This window comes from Urocampus carinirostris, chromosome 15 (genome assembly GCF_059441175.1).
Source record: "Urocampus carinirostris isolate Australia breed hairy pipefish chromosome 15, RoL_Ucar_1.0, whole genome shotgun sequence".
Lineage (NCBI taxonomy): Eukaryota > Metazoa > Chordata > Actinopteri > Syngnathiformes > Syngnathidae > Urocampus > Urocampus carinirostris.
The window spans coordinates 26,519,336-26,546,334 of NC_142363.1; the positions used below are offsets into that span (position 1 = coordinate 26,519,336).

The 26,999-nt window shown below is 36.4% G+C and overlaps 1 protein-coding gene across 2 annotated transcripts; it reads left to right on the forward strand.

The window, feature by feature from the left end:
* Positions 1-840: 840 nt before the first annotated feature.
* Positions 841-26,041, forward strand: grhl3 (grainyhead-like transcription factor 3). Of its 2 annotated transcripts, none has more exons than XM_088354171.1 (15): positions 841-936; positions 7,202-7,388; positions 8,506-8,570; positions 9,517-9,787; positions 12,257-12,496; positions 14,711-14,822; positions 14,903-14,997; positions 16,773-16,931; positions 17,274-17,349; positions 18,102-18,223; positions 18,653-18,678; positions 22,692-22,777; positions 22,849-22,934; positions 23,007-23,071; positions 25,344-26,041. In XM_088354171.1, exons 1-15 carry the CDS (start codon positions 920-922, stop codon positions 25,459-25,461), a joined length of 1,725 nt encoding a protein of 574 aa, XP_088210297.1. In that variant the 5' UTR covers positions 841-919; the 3' UTR covers positions 25,462-26,041. The 2 variants fall into 2 exon arrangements, with proteins under 2 accessions (XP_088210297.1, XP_088210298.1); XM_088354172.1 differs by having other exon boundaries at positions 9,520-9,787.
* Positions 26,042-26,999: the final 958 nt, after the last annotated feature.

Genomic DNA, 26,999 nt, shown 5'->3' on the forward strand with positions numbered 1-26,999 from the left:
AATATAATGTGATCTATTTTGGTATTTGGCAATAGATTTAATGTTAACTGAATTTTTTTTCCCTATTTTTATTGATTTGAATAAACTTATACATTTTTTTACTAAGACACAACAAAATAAATATTAAATCGTATTCAAAATGTTTTAATAAAAAAACAAAAATAATATTATTATTTTATTTTCTGCAGTAAATGTATTTTTAGCCGTGTTTATCTGTTTTCATACAAATAATTGATTTAAATACATTTATATATTTTTAATCACTAACACACAACGGAAATAAATCTGCAATAAATGTGCATTTAAAAAGCATTAAAAATAATATTAAACATTAACTAAAATGATTGTTTTTGTGATTTCGATGAATCAATCGTTTGCAGATTTTTTTTTAATCTAATATTTTTTTCATCCATTTTAATGAATTTACTCAAATTGTGCATTTATATACGCTTTCAGGAATTGCGCTAAAAGCTGATCCCGGATAAGATTCCCCAAACTCATTTTGCAAATACACCAAAACCGTTGCACGAAACCAGATTAGCATTTCAAAGGCCAAATTGGAACCCCCCACTGTATTGTAACGGCACCCCCACCCCAATCTCTTCTTTTTATGCATCATTGTCTACGAACCCAGAATTGTTTTGCAAAGCCACTTCAAATACAAAATCAGTTTCTCTCTCTGTCAGGAGGGGGTTAAAAAAAAAGAAAGAAAAAAGAAAGAAAGAAAAGCTTACACCTGTCCTATCGTACACCTGTCAACCAATAGGGATGCAGCAGAGGCGGGAGGATACTTTGTATAAATTCGAGCTGGGTTGCCGGCAGGTGAGTAAAATATTTGAGTCTTCAGTTTGTTACCTTCTCAAATCCATCACACACAAAAAATTACCGGATTCTATTCCAGCTCACCTGGACTGGAGACATGACCAAAGAGACTGAGTGAGTCCAATATCAATATTTTTTCTATAAAGATGCAATGAAATGAGTGTAAAACCAAATAAACATGTATTAAAAATATGTACAAAAACCTGATCCGGAACGACAATATTTAAATGTATTCTCTTGTATTTGATTACAAATTGGTTATACTTCCAAAATAAAAGCTCAAATGATATGTTACTGGTTTATTAATTATGCTGTTTAATATGTAAGCTTACGCATACATTTCCTAGGAATTTATAGATTCTCTAAATATTCATAGTCTACGTTGCCAAAAGTGTTTTTTCGTATTGTGTAAAAAAGTAAACCTCTGCGATACGACATGAATGTTATCCGAGGTGGGGATTGCAAATTGTCATGGTAGTTAGCTACTGCATTCTAACACTCAGTGTCCTTGAACATAACATTAAAATAACATAATAGTATATAGAAATAACTACTAATGTGTAAATAATTACATTATAAAAAGAGGTAAAAATCACATTGACTTTAGGTGTGACGTGACTTAACCTGGTCTAGTGGAGTCAGTGGGTGGATGCAGTTGACTAATTTCCTCGTTTTATGTCCTTATTATTTTTAAAGTAACATTGTGTATTGTCTAGCAAACCTCCTAGTGGTAAGAAATCTTCATCTAATAACAACAAGAAAAAATACAACGAACTTATATAAAAATGCTTTTTGGGGGAAAGAAAATATATATTTTTTTATTTTACATAACTTGAAGCTCACCTACAGGGAGATGGCATCATTATTGGCCATATTTATTTAAGGGAAACAGAAAAAAAATGTGTTTTTGTTCACTTTGAGTCTCTGTAGTTTGTATTTCCATCTTGTGCTTTGTAGCTCTCGTTTTTGGTTGCATGATACAATACAGTGACATGTGGTGGTCAAATGTGACAAAGTGTTCCTTTAAGTTTCCATTAGAAAGCTCAAATGATATGTTTTGGGTTCAGTAATATTGCCGTTCGATATGTATACATACGGGCAAATTATCTAGTACTTTCAAGTTTTTTAAACGTTAAAATGTTGACAAAATTTTATACATTGACCAAATATTTTATTGTTTAACACCGTAGAACCCTGGAATACAACATTCATTTATTCTCAAGTGGGGATTGCGAAGTGAAATTCCCGTGTAGCTGGGGTTTTGAAAGCCATGGTAATTAGCTCGTGTTTTGAACCCCTGGTATCGCAGACAAAAACATTAAAGTAACAAAGTAGTATATAGTAAGTACTACTTATGTGTAGTATACATGTATATAATAAATAGCATAAATCAAAATAACTGTAAAGGAATAAGCACATTTCATTTACCTTTGGTGTGACATGACTTAAACTGGTAAAGTGCACTGTAGAAACAGTTACGAATAACCCAGGTTTGGGTTGCAAATCGATTTTACCCAACGTCCGATGTTGTTTTGCAGAAACAATCCCCATAAACAATGAGCAATGTACTATTTTTCTATACAAGAGGCTTATGTAATAATGTATTTATTATAAGGATGGGTTCATTTTATTATTCATTGACCCAAGTATTGGATTGGTCCTGTTTTGGAACTCAAAATGACCTCAATTCGGGTTGAAAATGGACCAAGCCAATACAAAAGAGTATTATTGTTTAAAGTCACACCCCCCAAAATGTATTCAATTTACACTAAACATTCTGGGTTTCCTTTGTTTAGCATAACCCAAAAAAACGTGTCATTTTGTGTAGAAAAAATTGTTAAATTAAAGTATTGGGCTGGTCAAGTTTTTGATCCCAAAATTACTTAAGATATGGGTAAAAATGTACCAAACTAATGCATAAAATATATTTTCACTCCCCTCCAAAGTTAATTCATTTTATTCTAATTTTGTTTAGAATAACCCAAACATTTAGGTTGTTTTGTGTAAAACTATCCACAAAAATGGGTCAAATCCACCCAAGTATTGGGTTGGGCCTGTTTTGGAACTCCAAATGACCTGAATTTGGGTTTAAAATCTGTGTTTCCTTTGTTTAACATAACCCAAACAAGTGTGTCATTTCGTGAGAAAAGATTTGGTAAAATAAAGTATTGTTTTGGTCAAGTTTTTGACCCCAAAATTACTTAAGATTTGGGTAAAAAATGTACCAAACCAATGCATAAAATATATTTTCACTCCCCTCCAAAGTAAATTCATTTTATTCTAATTTTGTTTAGAACAACGCAAACATTTAGGTTGGTTTGTGTAAAACGATCCAGCGAAATGTGTTAAACCCAACCTAGTATTGGGTTGGGCCCATTTTATCCCTAATATTTTCGGGATGTGGAGTCAAAGGAATAAGGATTTTAGAACTTCCACTTGTGAGAAATGTCAGTGTAGCGATTTATCTGCTTTTTTGTACTTTTCTTCCATGGTTATCATGTTTTTTTGCTTCTACCTTTAGCATCACTGCAAGCTTTACACCTATAGAAAATAAATACAGTACAACAAATATAGTATCCCCCACTGAATAAGGAAACAGAAAGGCATTGTGGGAGGTAGTTCAGCTAATAGCATATCTTCATTTCCATGATGCCGTGACGCAAACCAATAGCAGACGAGCATTTTGGATGACATTGACCAATAGCAGACTATCAACTAAGGGACCTATCTTGTTGTAGAAAGGGGGGGCTTAAAAAAAACATATTTTTCTAGAGTCTAAAGTGAAAATTTTGTAAATAAAAATAAAATCCAAACCTGAAAAAAGTACCTGCAACGAGACCCCCATGTGAAACATCCTGTATTAAAAATAGGGGGTCTTTCCGCCGGGGGAAAACCGATACGGATATTATGGGATGCTCGGGTCTGCCTCCCAAACCTAGAGGCCACATCTGAGCACAAAAGGAAAACGGGAAATCGGAGGCGTTGGATGGAGACACCGGGCAAACGTTCGCGTATAATGCATTGGATTACATCATGGGGAAATCCTAGAAGCCCACCCGGACCACTCCCACAACCTCCCAGTAGGTCGATAGCGGATCGGAAGTAGGGGAGCGCAAGTGACCCGGGCACTAAGCCGAAGACCTCGCTAGACCTTCAAAGCGAAGGGCACCTGCGGTCCTCGGGTCCCCCTTCGTCGACACCCTTGATGAAATGTTTATCCAGGGTAAACGTGACAAAAAAACCAAACCTCTTAAACCCGGGATTTCGAGCCTGAGTTCGACAAACAGTTTGAAGAATGCGCTTTGTTTTTTTTGCTTTCACTCGGAAGTCGAGTACAAGAAGCGTGCACGTTTTCTCATTAAGTAGGAGTTGTGGTTGGGTGGTCCTGTGTTTTTTTTTCTTGAGGACGTTACTCTTTTGCAATCGAAACCTTTTGCGTTCTGCCTGGGGCCAAGGCCGCCGCTGATTTTTTTACCGCCCTCCATTACTACGTTTACGAGCATACAATGAAACATTTCAAAACAGGATACCGGATTGATGGAGAAATCCTTATGAGTCGTTTACCTTCGGTGTTTTTGAACCAGTGTGCCGCAGGTAACTGTAACATTCATCTATATCAGTAGGTGGCAGCAAACTACATGTTTTTCTTTTTTAATATACTAACAATCTGCTCATTACAGTTAAACCCTCACTTTACATTCGCATATTTTGCTTTATTGTTATTAGAGTGTCTGTTTTTGGAACATTATTTAAATGTTTTTATATTACATGTTATATTGGGTATTTTTATATTCTATATCTCTTATTTTATTCTATTTTTTAACATGAGGATACCGCTGGAAATGTGAATTTCCCTATGGGGATGAATGAACTATCTCTCTCTCTCTCTCTCTCTCTCTCTTTATCTCTCTCTTTATCTATCTATCTACAGTATCTCTCTCTCTCTCTCTATCCATCCCTATCTATCTATCTATGTATCTATGTATCTATCTATCTATCTAGCTATCTATTCAATTTTTTAACATGAGGATACCGCTGAAAATGTGAATTTCCCTATGGGGATGAATGAACTATCTCTCTCTCTCTCTCTCTCTCTCTCTCTCTCTCTCTCTCTCTCTCTCTCTCTCTATATATATATATATATATATATATATATATATATATATATATATATATATATATATATATGCACATCTATATTAGAATAGAATATACCTTTATTGTCATTGTTACAAAATGGGTTAACATATTGTGACAACAAAATTGGGCATGACACTCCAGTGTCACACATTCACAGTGAGGTAAAAAAACCAAGAAGATAAAGGAACAGAGAAGATAAGGTTATAAAACAAGGAGGATAAGGTTATAGTTATAATTTACACAATAAGAAATGTCGGCATGTAGGATGTTACATACAGTTTGGTATCGTATTTGTGAATATATATGTGAATTTTACATATATTTAATTGTCATTTCTGCTGCTAATGGTTATGACTTTATTGTTAAAATGCACTAGTCTTCATTGCATTTTTTTAAATTACATCTTAGGACAATTTTGTAATCATTATATTTTTGGCTATTCATCATATAGTTTTTTTCTCCTTTTTTTCTTCAAAGTCTCTATTTTGCATGTTTCACCGTGGAGTGCCATGTCTAATCTCATGTCTTCACAATGTGGATATAAATGACAATAAAGACTTTTCTAATTCAAATATTTCAAAACTTCTTAAGATTGCACAGAAAAAAATAGATAAAGTTAAAATCAGGTAAATCGTTTTCATCATTTGAGTTTTTACAAAAAAAAGTTAGAATGAAGTAAAAAATATTATTATATAATAATCATCTGCTCATAAGTAGTAGTAGTACAGTATATTTCATAACGTATTTACTTTGATGAAGCTTCTTTAGACTACACTACAAATAGAGTAAAAATATTGTGCATTTTGCTGATTTTAATACTATTTATTTATTATTTATGTATTTAATGACTTCTTTAGTTTAATATAGATACGTAATATTGTGCTGCAAAAATACACAAAGTAAAAATCTTTAATTTCCTTTTTTAGCTAAAAACAACAAAATTAATAACGTAGTAAAATATTTTATACACTAAGTATCTGCTCATGAGGAAGAACAATATATTTCATAACATTATATATATATATATAAAGTAATTAATTAATTATTTTTAAGTAGTCCAGTACTAGAAAATCAATTTGATAAGTTATTTTGTTTTATGAAGCTGTTAAGAATTGCACAGGAAAAATAATGAAAATATTAAGTAAGGTCAGTTTAGGTGCCCGCGGACCTGTTCTGAAAATAGCTCACTGGTGCTGGGTCATTGTGATTTTTATGTAATATGATTTAATTTTTTGTTTGACACAGTCTATTTAATCCTATGTTTCAATTATCAACCTCATAATAACAGTAATAACACAGTAATAACATGATAAATTGTTATTTCAGAAATGCATATAAATAAATTCTAGTTCATGGGCTTCATGGACAAAAGAAAATATATTAAAGTATTGATTGATATTTTCAGGTAATTAAGAGAATAGAATGAGCATCCATTCTTGCATTAAACAAATCTATTTATTTATCTCTTTATTTGGTTTATTTTACGGATAAGCCTTATACAACTCTCTTTCTCTTGTTTCTCTATAAAATTTCTCCTTCTTTTTATATTTTCTTTTTCTCATTTCTATTTTTGTCTCTCTCACACCGTGTCTCTCTCTCTCTCTTTTTTTTCACTTTTTCGTTCTCTCTCTTGGTTTTTCGGTTTTTCCTCTTCTCTGTTTTTCCCCCTCTCTTTGTTTGCTTCTCTCTCTCTCATCACTTGCTCTCTGTTTCTCTTCCTATTTCTTCACATTTGATAACTCTCTTTTTTCTGTATTTTACTTCCTTCTCTCTCTTTCCATTCTCTTGTTTTCTCTGTTTATTCTCTTCTTCTCTCTCTTTCTTTCCCTCTCTCTCTTCTGTCTCTCCCTCTGTATTTCTTTTTTTCTCTCTCTTTTTATCTTATCTTGCTTTCTTTCATTTTTCTCCTTTTCTTTCTTTTTCTCTCTGTCATTTTCTCTCTTTTTTCTTTTTGTCTTTTTTGTCTCTCTCTTTCTATTTCTCTCATTATCTATTTCTCTTTTCTCTCTCTTTCTCTTGCTTTTTCATTTCTCTCTCTCTTTCTCTTAACTCTACCTGTCCGTCCCCACGAGTTTTTTTTCTACCATGTTGCACCTGAGCTAAAATGAGTTTGACACCCCAACACTTATTATCACAAACATTTCATAATCGGAATACTGGCAATAGTGTTTCCATTCGTATTATTGACTGCATGCAAACCCATTATCTTTAAATGTGTGCGTTTTTTTTTTCTCGGCAGGACTCTGGGAGTGGTCTGTCAGAGCGAGAACTTTAACTATAACCGCTACAACAGCAACTACAGCAACTACAGCATGGACCCTTGGCCCTACCTGGAAAGCACCATGCCCGAAGAAAACCTGCTCAAACCCCGACTGCACCCGGGAGACGACATGGTTGCCATTACCATGCTTTACGAACAGTGCAAGGTAAATTACAAAAGTGAACTGCACTCGTGCGGGAGCGATCCATTATCCCCGATCGCATATTGCTGCGAGCTGGGACCGGCAAAGCATACTTTTTTTCAGGACTGGCGACCCTTTTTTTCCTGTTATTTCTGGGTATGAGTGACTTCAAACTTTGTTACACGATTCATTATCCCAGAATCCCTTATTACTGCAAGTGAAGAGCAGGAGAAGGAACTGTTGTCGGTAGACATGCTTTTCTGGCCCACTCTAAGACAAAATGCATGATTGTGGGCGCGGTCCATTATCTCCGGTTGACAATTGCTGAGAGCGAGGGCCAAGAGTGAGAATTTGTGTAATGTGTGGAAGGTTTTTTTTCTGATTTTTACGCCTAGAATGAAGAGCATCCATGTGGCTGTGATCCATTACCCCAAGACTACCAGTTAGATATGTGTTTCTTAAATCATAAGCTGTGTTTTTACTATATTATCATTATTATGCAATTACCAGATTTTAAATTTTTAGAAGAAGCATTCAAAGGGGATCATTGTGTTTTTGGTTGGGTCCGCTGAACTGTGCCATTTTTGGCACATTTAAATGGCTGCGATCCATTATCCCCGTCGGATATTGCTGTGAGCAGGGGCTGAGAGAGAAAATTTCATGTCTTGTGTGACAGCTCGGTTTATATATTTTTTTCTAATGAAATAAACATCACCTGTGCAGCGGCGATACATTATCCCTGGTCAATAATCGATTAGAGCGAGGGCAGCGAGAACAAATTTGTGTCATACATGATGGCCCTTTTTACGTTTTTATTCATCTAAAATGAACTGCACTGTTTTGGCCGTGATTACTTTTCCCATGTCAGCTATTGCTGCAAGTGGAAAAGTATAAATTTGTGTCATGTGAGGAAATTCTTTTTTCCCCTTTTTTTGCTTAAACTGAACAGAAAGTCTGTTTTTGGGTCCGTCTGCCTTAAACGAACAAAACACGTGCAGCTGCAGAGCCATTATCCCCAGCTACTTAACGGATTTTCGCATATAGCTGGGGATTCTGGTCCCCATTATTAGCAATATCTGAGGGATTGTAGTACTTCATCAAAATGTCCCTATGTTTAACAATCCCCTTTTTTTCTCTGCAGAACCAGAAGGACCAGAAGGTTCCAGCCTGCAGCCGAAACAGTAGCCTCTGCAAACCAGTGGAAAGGTAAAAGAAAACGAAGAAATTGACAAGTAACCCGCAAGTCAAAGAAGACTCTGAACCGAATCCATTATCAACCCTGCCTTGCGCAAAGACTTGCACAACACGGGGACAGACAATAGAGGTCCCCCTCCTTCACACCCTCTCCTTCGGTCCCCCTCCTTTGGTCCCCTTCCTTTTGTGCCCCTCCTTCGGTCCCCACCTTTCCCTAATGTCGCCGGTCTTCTTCTTTCACATGTTAAACACCCCATGGAGAAACTCAAACAAGAACCGGATTAAGATACAAATAGGACCTACAATGAGTCTCAAGTCTTCGCGGTAGCTTTGTGTGCTCAGGGACACTGAAGGTCTAGAAAGTCCAGTCCTGGGGAGCCAGGTTCCTACCTGTTTTAAATGTTCCCCTCTGACAAAACAACTGAGTCATTTGTTCCGGCACTATACATACAAAATCCAGATTAACATTGAATCAGGTCTCAAAACTGTCCTGGGGAGCCAAGTTCCTACCTGTTTTAAATGTCCCCTTCTGCTAACACAACTGGGTCAAATGGAATGGATTTTGAGAACCATGGTAATTTGGCCCTGCACTATACATTAAAGGTCTAGATTATCATTGGATCACATATGAAAACTCCAGTCCTGGTGATTCAGGTTCCTGCCCTTTTTAAATGATTACCTTTGTCAATACCACTGATTCAAATGATGACTTCATCTAGAACAGAATATCATTGAATCAGGTCTTAAACAGTCCTAACAATGGGTCTTGAGGACCAGGGTAATTTGCCCCTTGCAAAATCCAGATGATCATTGAATCAAATCTGAAAACTCCAGGGCTGCGGGTATTAGACCCCTGCTCTAAATACTCTGTTCATTAATCAGTCAAAATTCTTCACTTCTACTTTATGACTACCAGGTATCAGTCTCACACCAATCATATTTCCATTCCCTTTTCCAGCAGGACCCACAGCAACGACCTGGTTTCATTGGAGACCTCCGCCAACGTCATGAAGATCCTCTCCGAGAGCATGCCGAACAGTTACTCTCTTGAAATTTTGGGCTCCAAGCAAAGCCCCTCGCTGCCCATCTCCTTGCCCTCAAACACCGATACTTACGCAACTTTAACTAGCGTAGCGCCCGATAGCGACAAGCAAGAACTCAACAACATCATCTTTGACGCCTTGATCAAGTGGCCCGAGAACAACGCCTTCCCTGACCCCAGCACAGAGGTACGCTATACCCCCTGGATATGATATCGCAAAGTGACGTATAGAAGAGAAAAGAAATCTGTGGTAATCAGCTAATTACATTCCAAACCTTAGGAACTCTAGATCAAAAATATTTAAAAAACAAAACAAAAAATGGATAGACTACTCTCCAAAAGTTTGGGGTTTGGCCAGCATCTCAGAGTCGCCTGTTCACCGTAGATACATCTCTCAAACTAGAGACTCTGATGAACTTGTCCTCTTGCTACTTCTCTTTCTACTCTGTTCAGAGCCTGTCTGTGCTGTTATCTAAAGGGAGTAGTACACACTGTTGTAGGAGATCTTCAGTTTCTTGACATTTTCTCAAATGGCATTTATTTCTTTGAACAAGAATAGAGTGTAGAGGTTCACACTGAAGTTCTCTTTTTCTGAACATTCTGAAGATGTAATCACACCCACAAATGTGGTGCTTCAGATACTTGACTAGCTCAAAGGTAGGTTAGTTTTATAGCTTTTGTAACCTATTAGCTGTGCTAAAATCATTGCACAAAGGTTTTTTTAATTGTCCGTTAGCCTTCTAAGGAAATTAGCAAACACGATGTACTATTAGAACACTGGAGTGCTGAATTTCTGGATATTGGCCCATGGCGTTTTTGCATTTTAAAGCAGACATTTTGCAGTCGAAATTGTAATTTACTACATTAACATGTTTTGGGGTGTATTTCTGATGAGTTTTAAGTAGTCCACTACATTGAAAAACAGTGCTTTTCCTTCAAAAATAAGGACATTTCTAAGCAACCTCAATATTTTGAACAGTAGTGTAGTAAGTACTATTTATGTATAATATACGTGCGTATGATTAAATAAAATGATTAAAAATATAGATGTAAAGGGAAAAAAATGACGTTGGATTTACCTCTGATGTAACGTGACTTAACTTAGTACGTTTCATGCAAAATGACCCAGAAAAATGGGTAAAATTGACCAAAGTATTGGAATGGTCCCGTTTTTGATCCCCAAACAACCCAATTTTGGATATAAAATGGACCAAACCAAAAGAGTATTGTTTTTTTAAGAAAACACACCCAACAATTATTTAATTTATTACAAAACAATCTGGTTTACTTTGTTTAGAATAACACAAATAATTGGGTTGTGTAATTAGCTAATATCTTCCGAACCTCTAATACCTTAAATCAAAACATTAAAATAAAAAACCTTATAACATAAGTAATAGTCATGTGTAATAAATGTGTTTATGATTAAACGACAAAATAAATAATCATACATGTAAAGAAAAAATGAAATTTGATTTACCTTTGGTGCAACGTGACTTGGGATGGTCAACTAGAGTAGCAGGTGGAAGCTGAGGGGCAGGGTAGAAAGTGGATTAAAAACTGATTATAAAAGTTAAAATTGAGAGGATTGTCACGTCCTTGCTTTCATTTTCGATAATAGTCCTGATTCTCAACTGGTCACGACAATATTCCTTATCAAGGGAATCAATGCATGTGCTTCCTGAGAATTTCTTGATAATCACAAGCTTTGTTTCCATGGTTATTAAGTGTTTGATTCTGTGGTTTGGTCACTTTGAGTCTCGTTAGTTTGTACTCTCTCTTGAGTTTTGTAGCACTCGTATTCGGTTGCACTACATGACACAGCGACATCTATTAGTCAAATATTACACTGTGTCCTTTTAATTATTTTCTCGATCATGGATTGGTTACGGCCATGAAAGTAAGTGAGGGTAAAGATGTGTCTACCTTTTTTCGTATTTTCTTTTTATAATTGCAAGCTTTGTTTCCATGGTTATCATTTGTTTGCAAGCCTTGGGACCCATATTTAATAAATACAGAACAAAAAAAATACAGCATTCGATCTTACTTACTTGCAAAGTCTTTAAAAATAACACCAGATTCTGAACCGAGTGAAGAGAAAAGCATTGTGAGAAGTAGTTCAGCCAATAGCATATCGGCATTTTTGTGATGCTGTGACGCAAACCAATAGAAAACCAGTATTTTATATGATGTTGGCCAATTGCAGACAGGCGCCCGAAAGACTTAACGTATCCTACGCACCAAAACTGCAGGTTTTTTGACACACAAAATTTTTCTTGTCACATATTGGGGAAAATGCAGTAAAGGGGGACCAAAAAACAACGGAAAACGTTGTAAAGTGAGGTTGCTGTACCGGGAAATTTGAATTTTCTGTTTTCTGAGATTAAAAAGTTTTTTTTATGTTTTAATATAGGGGAAAATGCTGTAAGGATGCCGAAAATCCTCCTTATTCCACACTGTAAAGTGAAAATTGTGTAGTTGTACTAAACAATTAGTTTTTTTGCTGTTTTAAAATGATAGAGTGGGAGAAATGCTGAATAGAGGGGCCTAAAAAGCCTATTCCACACCATAAAGGGAAAACGCGTAAAGTGGGGTTACCCAACATCTCCCCCAAAAGTTTTTTCTTTTTTTAAAAAACGTTTTTTTGTGTTTTCAGCCTCTTACGTACAGCGATCCCTTCCCGGAAGAGCACTCCAGTCCCGTCTACTCGATATCCTACTCGGGCTCCCCACCCGAGACCTACAGAAATGAATTCCAGTTTTCTCTGGGGGCCCCTTCGGCCACTGCTTACAAATCCAGCGAGTTGCCCATGGTCTACCTCAACAAGGGACAGTTCTACCCAATCACCTTGCAGGGAGTGGACAACAATGCCTGCATGGCGGCCACCAAAGTCAAGGTAACCACACGAAAGCTTTTTCTATTTCATTTTTCGAAACAGAATTGTCTTTATCGTTTTTGGTTTTGGGATGTCATAAGAGTATATTTTATTACAGAATGTCACAGTGGTAGTGCTTGTTGTCAAGGTTAAAACTTGAGAATGTACTAAAAAGGAAGAAACACACTCTGAGTCGGAGCTTGAGTTGGGTAGCTCTTTCATCAGAGGTGCATCCAACCTGAGCTGTCCCTTAGATCTGCTTCCAAGCTCGGAATCACACACATCCGGAAACTACTGGCCTAAAACAACACACCTGATTGGCTTAAACAAGATCACGTGATTACATAAAACAATTTAATGCTGGTCGCTAGGTGTCAGACCATTATAGTAAATGAGAAACAGAAGTTAAAGTATCGACCAGCAGCCCAACTGACCTTGGAAGATAAAAATTAGCCCTCCATTTGAGAGACGAGCTAATTACTTACAGTAAGCTTAAACAATGATGCAGTGTAGTTCTAAGGAAGCATAGATAGGGTAGAGAGGCACATTTTAGGGAGGTGAGACAGCCAGGCACTATCTCTGAAGGACTTCTGCGTCATCTCGTGTCTGAAGGGGAAAATTAACTACCTGAGTTGATACAATTGTAACAAAAGACAAGCAACACCTGGATATAATCTTTGGCTTCATTGAGGTACCTTTGAGGATATCATACGAAGGCACATTCAAACTATAATTAAACTATAATTTTCTCACACTTAAGTAGGTAATGTCTTCCAAACTGGAAGGGGAGCAGCTCATGATTTTCTGGACTGAGTTGATGACTCTGTAATGTATTGAGAAACAATGGCAAGTTTGAGAGTTTAAATCCAAAGTTCAGGTTTGAAAAGGTTAATATTTGGAACATTGTCCACATATCTATTTTATTAATATTTTGGGTTTTCGTGGTTGTTGCATACAATTGTTATTACTATTTTGGATGTTTCTGGTTGTTAGGGTACATGTTATATTAATTTTTAAGGTATTTATGGTTGTTTAGGTACATATTTTATTCATATTTTGGGATTTATTTAAGTTTAGGCACACATTTTATTATGGTTTTGTTATTTATGGTTTTATTAACATTTAGAGTAGTTATGTTTGCCTAGGCACGTATTTATTTATATTTTATCCAATTATGGTACACATTTCTGTGATAGTTTGGGTACTTATTGTTCTTTAGGCACAGATTGGATTCATATTTCGGGTATTTATGGTTGATAAAATACTCATTGTAATCATGTTTTAGTTCTAATGGTTCTTTAGGTACACTTTTTATTAGTATTTTGGCTTTTTATGGTTGTTAAACGTTTTATTAATATTTTGGATATTTTGGTTGTTAATAGAAACATTTTATACATGTTTTGTGTGTTTATGTAGACGTTTTATGAATATTTTGGGTATTAATCATAATTTAGGGAATTTTTGGATGTTTAGGTACGTTTTCCTAATAATTTGAGTATTTATGGTTGTTTAGGTACATGTTCTATTATTTTGTGTATTTATGGTTGTTAGGGTGCATTGTTTATTACTAAATTGGTTATTAGGTGCACATTTTTTTAAGTACATTAGATATTTATGGTTGTTTAGGTACATTATGTATTCATATGGAATGCTTAAGAACGTATTAAAACAAATGCCACTACTTTCTATGGACAAAAATTTCATTTCCTGAACATTCCGGTGGTCAAGCACCAATCTCGAAGTATAACTGTCATTCCAAAAGATGAGACCCAAAACTGAAAGGCTCTGAGCCCTCGGAGTCTGGAAAAGACCTTTAGAGGGTGAATATTGAAATGTAATAAAAATCCAGAACAGGTAGGGTACCAAACGTAACCACCCAAGGGAGTACTGATTGCCATTTTAACTACGTGGTAACCCTCCAAAACGAGCGTCCCTCCTAAAAACTGGCTATCCGGTGACTAAGTCACACTCCACTGGGACATTCTGTTGTGTTTTCAGTCAATGCCGTCTCAGAAATCCGAGGTGACGTGTGTACAAAAACAACAGCAGGCCCGAACGGCCAAGGAAGGCGCGGTAGTGTTTGTTTTTTTTCTCTAAACATAATCGCGGCGAGTCACAGTAAACACACAATAACAAAGGGCACCATGAAGAAGTATTCGGAGTGACGAATGACTCCCCCGTCAGGAGACTTCCAGTTCTCCCCCATCATGTGTTTTTTTTTCTACTTCCCGCCAGACGGTCGTGATGGCGGTTTTCGAGAATGACAAGACGCCAGAGATGCAGTTGAGATTTTGGAACCATTGGCACGCTCGCCAGCCCACCGTCAAGCAGAGGGTCATCGATATCGGTAGGTGGACCGACTCGTCCCCCGCTCAAAACACTCACAGTACCAAAGTCTCATTATACTTCCTTCATACCGATCCACAGCCGACTACAAGGAAGTGTTCACCGGCATAACAGACGTTGAGGAGGTGGCGTTCAACGCCCTGTCTTTCGTTTGGAATCCACACGAAGAAGCTAAGGTAAAAAAAACAATATAATGACACGTATAGAAGACAGTGTGGACAGGTGGAAGACTGGAAAGGGGGAAAAAACGAAAGAAGGAGTGGCTGAGGAGGGAGGGTAAGAATCCAAGAAATGTCTTTGGGCCCTGAGGGTTTGTCACCACTGCGAAAGACACATTTAGCTGTTGGGGTGGGGCTGTAGGTACGAAAAAACTGCTGCAGGTAGACTGAATCACAGTTTCCCTAAGGAAATGTACACCTTAAATGTGCAAAGTGCACCAATTTACTCCTTGCCTAGTAAACTGCAAATGAAAGTAGAATAAAACAAACGCAATTATCAACTGACATACTGAAAAACTCTCCTTTATGGAGACCTCACCTATTGATGTAGTTGGCTAACAGTCCTAGGACTTGTCATTGAGTCCCTAAAGGCTCCTGTGAGACTACAAAACAATAGAAAACCCAAAGAAATATTTCAGGTATTTATCAACATCAACTCGCTCAGAACAGATTTCTTGTCACAGACAGTTTTCTAACAGTCCTAGGACATGTCATTGAGTCCCTGCCGGGTCCTGTGAAAATGCAAAGACAAACATTTTATCTCCTCTGTATTTCATTGGCATCAACTCGCCTAGCATAGACTTCTCGTCACAGAAGGGCATGAAGGGTTTCAATCTGCTGATAAAATCACAGTTTTCCCAATGAAGTGTATTCTCGCCTAAAATGTGCTAAGTACCCTGATTGACTCCTACCCTATTAAAACACAAGTAAAGATAGAAAACAAACAAATGCTATCATCAACAGACCTAACAAAAAAAACACTCTGGGCTGACTTCACCTGTTGTTGTGGTTGCTAACAGTCTTTGGATATATTATCCAGTCCCTGCAGGATCTCTTGAAAACACGACAAAATTGTTGTCTCCTCGTAGTTTTTTATCCGCATTTACTCCCACAGCACTGACTTATGGTCTCCGAAGGGCATGTTGGCTCTGCCTCTGAATATGTAGATTGAATCAGTTTTCCTAAGAAGAGTTACTAATCACTCCGATTGACTTCTACCCCAGTAAAAAGCAAAGGACAGTAAAACAAAATAGACAAACGCGATCATCAACAGACCTATTAAAAGAATCCACTGTGTGGTGACTTTTTCTATTGTTGTGGTTGGTTAACAGTCCTTCCACCTGTCACAGAGTCCCTGCAGGGTTCTGTGAGACCATAAAAACTAAAGTAAAAGCAAAAATAAGTTGCAGGCGTTTATCGGTATCAATTTGCTCAGCGCAGACTTTCTATCACACAACGTTTGCCACTCAACCAGTGGATTGAATCACGTTTTTTCTTGGGAAAGATCTTTGCACCTGAAATGTGCAGGGTATCCTAATTGACTCCTACTCTAGTACTCTAGTACTTTCGGGCTTCTGTGAGACGCCAAAACAATAAAAAAAAACACAAACTTGTTGTCTCCTTGTAGATGTTTATTGAACATAACCACTCAGCACAGACTCTGCGTCGCAAAAGGGAGTGAACAGTCTGTCTCTCAACCTATAGATTGAATCAGCGTTTTCCCTGAAATGTGCAAGTCACTGCGACTGACTCCTACCCTAGTAAAACACAAATGAAAGTAAAATAAAATGGACAAACATGACTTTCAACCGACCCACAAAAATAATCCACCGTGCGCTGACTTCACCCATTGTTGTGGCTGGTTAAAAGCCATTGAACCTGTCATCGAGTCTCTGCAGGCTCACGTGAGACGCCAAAACAATAGAAAACGCAAACTTTTCGTTCCCTCGCAGGTGTTTATCGGCATCAACTCGCTGAGCACGGACTTTTCGTCACAGAAGGGTGTGAAGGGCCTTCCTCTCAACCTGCAGATCGACACGTACGACTTCAGCTCTGGGAACAATCAACTCATACACAGGGCCGCCTGCCAAGTCAAGATTTTCTGCGATAAGGTATGGTTTCAAGTTGGAGCTCTGTTAATGAAGATAGAGAGGCAGATACAACGCTTTCTAATCTTGATTTGAGTTTTTTTTCTAAACTGTACCAAACCCAGTCAGTTGCCAACAGCCCATTATTTTCTGGGCCGTCTTGATGACTTTGTCATAAGCCGCACTTTGGCTATTTTACATCAGGTGTTAGACATTCTTTAGTCACTGCAGTCACACATCCAATATAAAATAAAATTCAAAATGGTTTACATAGTTTTGTAATATTTCATTATATTTTTTGTGCTATTATTTTAGCATTTTAGCTGCATGTCAAGTAAATTTTGATTTTGATTTTTGCATCATCAGGGGGCTGAGAGGAAGATGCGGGATGAGGAGAGGAAGAGGTCCAAGAGGAGGGGCAAGACAAGCAATGATGCAAATGGTAAGTTTTCTATAGTGTTTGAAGTGTACACCATATATATATATATATATATATATATATATATATATATATATATATATATATATATATGATGGATAGATAGATAGATAGATAGATAGATAGATACTTTATTCACACTTCCAGCAGTATCCTTGTGTTGAAAAATTAAATAATAAAAGATAAAAGATATAGAATACAAAAATACCCAATATAACGTGTTGATATAGAGTACACACTGTAATAAAAATAGTGTAATATGCAAATGTGGGGGTGGGGTTTAATATGGGCTTTTACTCTCCCGGGTGGAGTTAATAAGCCTAATGGCATCAGGAAGAAATTATCTCCTCAGTCTGTCCATGGAACAAGACTATATATATGTGTGTGTACACCATATTTTCTGGAATATAAGACACACCTAAATACCAAAGACAATCCCAGAAATTTGCAGGTGCGCTTTCTAATCCAGTGTGCTGTTTATATCAATAATATCAATAAAATTGAAAATACATAACAATGAAAAATGCCACTTAATATGATAACCATTGATGTATTAATCTTTTTTTGGTGGTGAGAATAAAATTTCAAAATAATTTTTTTATGATTTTGCTGATTTTTAATGTTATCATAGTAGTTTGAATTAATGCGCCTTATAGTCTGGTGCGCCTTGTGTATGAAAAAAACAATGAGAGAGCGATGAATATATATATAATAGTCTGTTATTCATTTATTTATCCTTTTTTTCTTTTTGTCAGCTAAGTCTTTAGTGAGCAGCTCAATGGGCAGCGAGTGTACCTTTTTCCAGGCTGTGGACGACCACATAACCCAACCCGTTCTCTTCATCCCCGAAGCGCACCTCTCCAGTTTACAACGCATGGTACGCCTCACAAAATAATTCCTATGATTTTTTTTCTGAATGAATCGAACGCGCCTCCCCTCAAGTAAGTGAGTCATATTCCCCAAAAAAAGGAAAGTGTGGGAAAGTATGCAGTGGTGCGAAACGTGGCTGTGGGGAAAAAGGCCGGGGTTAGTAAAAACAAGACGAGCCAATCGGAAGAGTTCGCACCCCTGTTGAGACAAGCCGGCGTTCCCACACTGATTTGTAATTTTATGTAATACAAAGGTGGTGCGGTCTAATTTTAGGGAGGCTCATCTCGGTCCAAATCTTTGGTTTCGGGTTAAGGTTATGGGAAACGCACTTTTGTGTTGATAACATTCCTTCGTTACAAAAGGGGTGGGTGGCTGGTGCGATGAAGCAATGTTTTTATCACATGTCTGATCAGATCTTCGTGTGCTACTTTTGCAGGCCACGTCCATGGACGACAATGAAAGGTAAGCATTGAGAAACGCACTTCCCCAAATGTTATGACACACCCCATTTAAATGGTCAACATCGTGCACCAGGGGGTCGGGAACCTATGGCTCGTGAGACATATAAGGCTCGGAGATAAAAATAGAAGTTAAGCATTTACCTGATGTATTGGGTACCACCAGGCTGTACTTGCTCAATACACACCACAGGAAATGATGCGCCTACAACGTCAAGGGATCCAACCAACCAAACACCAACATACAGAGAAAATTACTACATGTGCCAAACCGAGACACCGCCGACTGTTTAAATCATTCAGTCCAGTCTGTATAGGACACTGTTTTAATTACACTTTACAGCAAAGGTGTCGCACCAAAAAAACCCCGCTTTGGCCGTAAATCGCTAAATAACCCTATATATGGTAGCTCATTAAACAATGTATGTTCATTGTTGAGACACTTTTATGATAAAAAGCCACATAACAAACTTTAAATACCCAGAAGCTCTAGCAAAGCACCTAGAGCAATTTGATTGGGTGAGTGGTCATAACGGGCGTAGCTTTACACAGCGCCTGTGCACTCCTTCTTCTCCTCACCCAGTGCTGTCTGCAGTGAGGGTCAATTTGTGGGTATCCTTGTTTGCAGTATTTTGTGACAATTTCACAAAAAACTTTCCTTGCACCTTGTTCTGTAACCATTATTAAGAAAAAAAATTACAGTCAAAACCAGCCACAGCATTCTTAAGTAACTGCAGTGAAGGACACATTTTTAGTGGTACATATGGGACACAGGTTCTGGCATTATTATTGTTTGATAGATTTTATCAAATCACAGCGAATTAAAATGTGCTGAAGAATTCGCTTTTTGCTTGGTGGTTTTGTTGGATATTGTCTTAAAAATATGGCGTGGCTCTTTAACAAAAAAAACCGATATATTTTTGCTTTTCTGACTCCTTGGGTCAAAAAGGTTCCCCACCCCTGTCATACACTATTTCTACATTTGCTAGTTTTTGAGCAACGCACCCACTTGAAATACACGACAAAGACTTAATTTACTGAATACACCATCAGAAACAAATTCTCATGAAGAAGCAATTTCTTGATTTATTTCTGTTCCTATATCCTGGTAAGGTGGCACACCTCCTTCATGCTGTTTTTATTATTCTGAACCTGATTTTCAGAAAGATTCAGGAGAAGCAATTTCCTGATTCTTTTTTTAAAGTGATGCACCTTTTTCTCCTGGAAACTGCTTTAAAAGCAATTTCCAAACATGCCTCAGAGATATGGGAAAAAAACGAACACTGTAAAAAATGGAGACAAAAAAAAACATTATTACACAAAAAGGAACTTTGGATAATTTATGATACATTTAAGATTGACAGATTTAGCAGCGCACGCCACTGAAGTAGCAATTTCTAGGAATTTCTAAGGACGACGCAAGCATGTGGAAAAACTAACACCCAAAACACAAAACCCCAAAAAATTGTCGTGTTTTAGCTGCGCACCCCCTCAAAACAATTGTAATAAGCTCAATTTTCAGAATACACCATCAAAACAGCATCGTCATAGAGAATCTAGATTTTCTTGAAATTTTGCACTTCCCTTGCTATTTTCTATGAAGGTGGCGCAATTCCTTCAAGCTACTTTATTAGCAATTTGCAAACAAACAAGCGAGGCACTCATATAAGTGGTAAAATTCTTGATTCCATGTCTACACTTTCTAGTGTTTTTTTTAGTGCACCCCCTTATTAATATTATAGTTGGAAACGAGTCATAAGGCAGGACAGGAGAGTAGACGTGGTCGGGATCAAAACAGGTCGTAGCCAGAGACAAACAGGAGCAAAAACGTGGGAGTCAGGATCAAAAAAGGCTTGCCTTGTATAAACAGAGGTTCGCAGATGGACTGACAACAGGGGGTTGACAGGACTGGGTTTAGCTAGGGACAGGGAGCCAATCAGAACCCGCAGCCGTTGGCGCCAAATGAGCAGGCACAGGTGATTCACATCGGTAATCTTGACAGGCGCGACATATGTAAAAAAAACGTATCTACAAAACAAAAAAACTGATTTCATGTGAGAAAAACACTAGAATCCATTTGTAGTCTTTTAGCAGTGTACCCCCTCAAAATAGTTAGGGTGACACTCCAAAGCCTGATTTTCCAGACTGCACCATAATACCATCACCAGAAGAAGCGATTTCCAGAATTTTATTAAAATGGAGCACCTACTTCGAATATTTTCAACGAAAGTGTTGCACCTCCTTCGAGCACTTTTCCCAAAAAGTCGTGTGAAAAAACATCTCCAAAATTCCTTTTTTTAAGGAAATAGGAAAAAAAAAATCAAGGAGGAAATACTTAAGGGGGTGCACTATCCCCCTAAACATCTGGAAATCACTTCTAGCATTGTTGTTTTGATGAAACCTAAAAAAAAATCAAGTTTCGGAGTAGCACCCTAACTATTTTTAGGGGGTGTGCCGATAAAACAATGGATTATATCATCCCTATAATACATGTTTTGCTATAAAGGGTTTGAAGGAAGTGCGCCACCTTTATAGGAAATAACAAAGGAGGTGTGCTGCTCAAAGAAAATTTTGCAATGGCATTTTGATGGAACCTTCCTAAAAAATGGGCTTTGGTGTGACACCTCAACTATCAACCAGTGTAAAAAGGAATCATTTGTTGTTGTCGCTATTTGGAGAATCGTTTCGTTCTCTTGAAGGCAACATGCTTGAAAAGTGATATAAAAATAGTTTAAAGGAAGTGTGCCAACTTTATGAAAAACATGAAAGGAATTGAACCATTTCAGGAACATTTTGCAAATTGCTTCTTCTGTTAATGCCATTTTAACAGAACCTTACTGAAACTTTGGAGTGGCACCTCAAACATTTTCAGGCTGTTTATTACTGACACACAAAGCGGATTGTATCACCCCGTCTAAAGTGAATTTTTTTTGGGGGGGTTGTTCATCATCTAAATCCAGGGTGCTTATTATGTGGATCACAATCTACCGGTGGATCACTGAGGTCGTACTGGTAGATCTCAGAAAAGTATTCAGTGAAGTGTATTTGTTTGTGACACGCTGCAATCTAGCACTCAAATGCAGCATTCCAGCATCAACATCAATGTTTTTTTAGCAGCAGTAGTCAATTGGAGAACTCCAAATTTTGTTGATAGAGTGTGTCATTAATTACACTTATTTGTTTTTAATGTTTTGCTTATGACGTAATAAGCATTCAATATTTGACAGTCCAAATTAAATGTAATATTACCTTTTGCATTAAGATATCGTACAATGTATGTTGTAGAAGTTTATTAATATGCCCTACAAATCATTAAGAAAAAATACTGATAATTAAATTATTATTTTGGTATAGGTGGGAATTGGAATTATTAACCACAAATTTAAGTATTTGCCTGGTTTGAGTATAGGGTATTTTACTTTTTTCCCAATTAATAGAAGTCAAGTCAAGTCATGTTGATTTGTGACGCCCTTAATCACATAGTCTCAAAGAGCTGCACAGACCACAGACTATTGCAAACCACAGACTATCATGACACCATCCCCTGATCTAAAACCTACATGAGGGCAAATAATACACATATATTGTCAAGTGTCACTAGAGTGCAAGCCAAACAGTTATATTGAACAAAGCAAATTGGCAGTTAAAAAAAGACTGACTTGAATTGAGTCATGGTGTTTACCATTGTATTCGATATTTAGATTGATTTTATTTGATTCATTTGAGCCGACATTGAGGAATATTGTGAGCATTCAATTCCATAATTAATGTGAATGCTAGACTGTTCTTGAATCTCCATTTTTTGTGGTGGGTAGACTTTGACTTGGTCATTTTCTAAGTAGATCGCATGCTGAAAAAGTTGGACCACCCCTTATCTAAATCATCCTTCAATGGTTTCTGTACTTATTTATGTATTGCAGTCTAGGGCACCTTCTTTGGGTTTATATCAATTTGGTGGACCGCCGTGTTTTTTTGCTGGTGCCCCCCCACGTAATAGCTGTTTTGGTGTGTTTTCAGAGCGTCCCTGAAGAGGTTATACTCGGACAGGGAGCAGAACAACTCCCCGCCTGGCAAACAAGCACGCCGAGACGATTCACAAAGAGGTAAAAAGTACAAATTTGGTGTTTTGGGTGCAAAATATTGACATTTTCCTCGTTTACTTCTTTTTCAAAAGTTCTTCTGTACGTGCGAAGAGCGACAGAGGAGGTATTCGACGCGCTCATGCTCAGCACGCCGACCGTGTCTGGCCTGAGGGAAGCCGTAAGTTCCCCTGGATTCGCCGATTTCCCACCAAAAGTCACAAAAACTTACTTTTTTTTTGTATGTGGTCAGATTTCAGAGAAATATGGCGTGCAACAAGACACCATCGGGAAAATTTACAAAAAGTGCAAACGAGGGTAAGCAGCCATTTGTGGAGTTTTTTTCCGACTCGCGTCTCTGCGGAATTTTCGAGTCGGCGGACCGGCTCGTTGGGTTTTTCGGTTTGGCTCGGCCGTCAGGAATGCGCTAATTGATGCATCCCCTAAAGGAAAAAAGAAATACCGTGAAAAGGAAGGATATAAATATGACAGAAGAGATGATGAGTCACGATGATTGTTGTCTTTTCCGTGATCCGGATGATGTGAAAAGACTCGGAAAAACACAGAAGTCGCACGTGCGACTTAAACAATAAAAACGTCGATTCGGACACAGAAACCTAGCTTAAACTTGGAGGCGTTTTTATTTTTTTTAAAAAACAGGGACGCACCCCCAGTGCTTTCTGCAGCTTGTCACCGCGGGGGCCAAAAGCCAAGCAGACCGGTTTGGTCGCATTTTAGCGGCAGTTCCCCTCCCTCGCCGTTTTCCGCCCGCAGGCGCTAACGCTAATTCGATCGTTAGCGCCTTTAAAGCGCTCGGGAGCCAAGGTTGAGGAAGATTTACGAGACAACTCCGATGCTGGAGATAGAAACCCTGTTTACGGCAGACAAAGGTTGCGAAAATATCGCTTTTTTGAGTACACGACATAATAATTTTGTGGGCTTTTTTTCTATATTGTTAACTAATGAATATAATAAGTGATCAATTTAAAACTATTTTAACAAGTTTTCCAAGTACAGTAAGAAAACTAATACTGTAAAGCAATTTTTACATGGCATTATTATTTGGTCTAATTCTTTATTGATATTTTAATTCTTTGGAATATTTTTTATCGGTTAATAATTACCCTAAACCCCCCAATTTTCAATAAATTAAGAAAATTAATTAAATTATTGTTTTTAATTTACTAATTCTTAATTTACTTTACTTTTTAACTGTTTTTGTCAGACCCTTACAGTTTTTGGGGAGGTAAAATAAGGAAAATACCTTTTAGATAACAATAATATTTTGTTATTTTACTGTATCTAAAAAGAAAAAGGGCACTACTTAAAAACGTGATTGAAAATTCTTAAAATATCTTGTTTTTATAAAAGCCCTCCTATTTTAAGCAAAATATTAAGGATCATCTAAGAATACAAATTTATATTATTATTATTATTATAAATTATATTATTTTATTTTATTTATTAAGAAATACAACTATGTCTAAAATCATTTTAATTACATAAAGTAATAAGAATATTTCAAATGTTTCTCTACACACACACAATTTTTTTGAATTAAAAAAAAAACAATTGTTTTAAATAAAAACATGTTTTAATTTTAGAAATATCTCAGCTTCACCTTTTAAATTAAAATGCTCCTCTCATAAAACAATGCCTTTTAAAAAAATAAAAAATATATAATATACTGACATTAATGAGATACTTTTACTCATTTGTGTTAAAAAAGTAGAGGACAATATTATATTAAATTTATAATTTATCATATTTATTTCATTTAAAAGAAAAAAAGTAACTTCTGTATCTTTTATTCATAAAAAACATTTTCTAATTTTTCCAGTACCATTAAAAGGTGAAATCCAGTGTGAATCATGCATTTTTCAGATGCAAGAATACATCTGCAATTTTCATATACAATATACTAAATATAAGATTTTTTGATCATGAGTAAACCTCAAATACCTTTGTGGATATGAACAAAAAGTGCATAAATATTTTGGAGATAAATCTCTTCCCATATAGGTGTTGGGTAAAAATTATAGGTAGCTTACATTTTCAGGTGCAGGAAGTTCTTCCCAATACAATTTACCACTGGTAATTCTACCTCCATTTTATGCATGGCCCAAAATAAATGTCCATAATTGAGGCGTAATCCTTGGAATAATGCACATTGCATTGTGCTCTGTTTAGGTGTAGCATACACCTGCCCTCTTGGGCGCGACCCATAGGGGGCGATGACGCTTCATAGGACAATCAATGACATGCAAACTAATACCAGCTGCCGTTATTCAAGAGGAAAGAAGAAATGCAATGACAAAGTGAAGCTACCAGAGAGTAGTGTCTGCCTCATTTTTAAGCACTCGTTGAGAAACATGGACTATTTCAAGCGTTTACAAGCACTTCACCCGAAATTCAAGTACTTTTCAAACCCAGATAACACAACAGTCAAACATTTTTAAGGATTTCAAGCACCCGTACGAACGCTGTACATTAAACATAACTTGTGTATTTTTATTGGAAAAACATCTGATCTCATACATTAGAATGACCACTAAAATCTCCACCTCTTTTTTGCCCCGCCCCCCTCTAGAATTTACGTCAACGTGGACGACGTGATCATCGAACACTACACCAACCAGTTGGCTTTCCTCATCGAGATATCGGAAGTGGCGAATAACTGCTACCAGGTTACCCTGGTGGAAGTATGACGGCGCCAGAGCACTACTTTTACGAATCGCCGTCATTTTCCGGACTGAGCGAACCGATACCACTACTGAGCGCATCACCCTTTCAATTTCACTTTGTTAATAGCCATGCTAACTTTCCCACGAGCAATTATCGCCTTGTAAATACAAATGTAAATAAATGTTATTAATAACAGTGTTTTATAAACTACCAATTGAATGGATGAATGCAACGTCAGCATTAGCAGGTTGCTAACGTCAGTCTTTATTACCGTAACCGGGCGTGTTTTTTTGTTGTTTTTCGGAAAGAAAAACCTGCTTGTTACTGCCGAAGAATTTTCGCAGAGTTACCGCAAAAAAACGTCACACATTTCCCTCCGTCAAACCACACGCTAAATTAGTTAGCATCGGTTATCGTTTAGCCCCGACACTGTGGACATTTCCTGTTTGTTTGTAAACGTGTTTTTTTCTGTTTTTTTTTTTGTTTTTTTGTGCTTCTTCGTTTGTTACGCATCATTTCAAAGCGGACATGTATCCTCGACATATTTCATCGTATAAGCAATTGTCGAACATTTTTTTACGAAAAATAAACACGTGTATGCTAGTTGGTGTCCGTCTCTGATTTTTAGGGATTGTGTTTTCTGACTTTTTTCCTTTCAAATTTTCCTCAGTATTATAAAAGATGAAACTGAATATAATTATTAATAATAAAATATAATTTTTGTTATTATCATACTAAAATAAAAACAAGTTAAATATATAGTAAAATTAGAAAATATTATCAAACATTTAGAAAACATGAGAATAATTATAATTACAAATGGTTGTCATAAATATTGACAGATAATTGTTTTGGAAAAGAAAAAAAAAGTTAAAAATATGATTACATTTTTATCCATTTGCCACATCAGAGAAGTTTTTGATTTTAGGTATTATTTTTATTTTGATAAATAAGTTTAAAATTTAATAACAAAATATTATTAAAGTAAAATGTTTGCAATTAAATTATAATTGTTGCCTTTTTCTTAACACAAAAATAAATATACAATAAAATAAGAAAAATAATTATTAGTGTTTTTGCTATATACTAGCTAAATACAAGTTCATAATAAAAAAAAAATAACCATATATTGTTAGATTAAAAGGATTTATGTTTCCCATATAAAAATATAACTATGAAAGAAAAATAATGAAATTATAATAATATAGTGTATAACATAACAAATACATTTTAAAAATGCATCATAAACGATCATTATAATAAATAATAATACATATATGAATTACATAATAAATACTTATAAATCATATAATTAATAAAATAAATAATATATAGAAAAATAAATAAATATAAGAAATATATATAACAAATTTATAACCGATAATTTAAGAAATATAGTATTATTCTAATTTTAAAAAATAAATAAGTAATAACAATACCTAAATTCAAATATTTTGGCCCAGGGCTGGCGAACAAACACACACAATTAAAAACATATTATTTCCCATAACACATTCCTCTCCTTACAATACAGCAAGTATTGTTCTTGTGTTGATTTCAA

What these genes read in the sequence shown, in the direction of transcription:
- grhl3 (XM_088354171.1), top strand. An exon ending in TGCTTTACGAACAGTGCAAG is followed by an intron (nt 7,389 to 8,505) that starts GTAAATTACAAA and finishes TTTTCTCTGCAG; the next exon opens with AACCAGAAGGACCAGAAGGT. An exon ending in TCCCTGACCCCAGCACAGAG is followed by an intron (nt 9,788 to 12,256) that starts GTACGCTATACC and finishes TTGTGTTTTCAG; the next exon opens with CCTCTTACGTACAGCGATCC.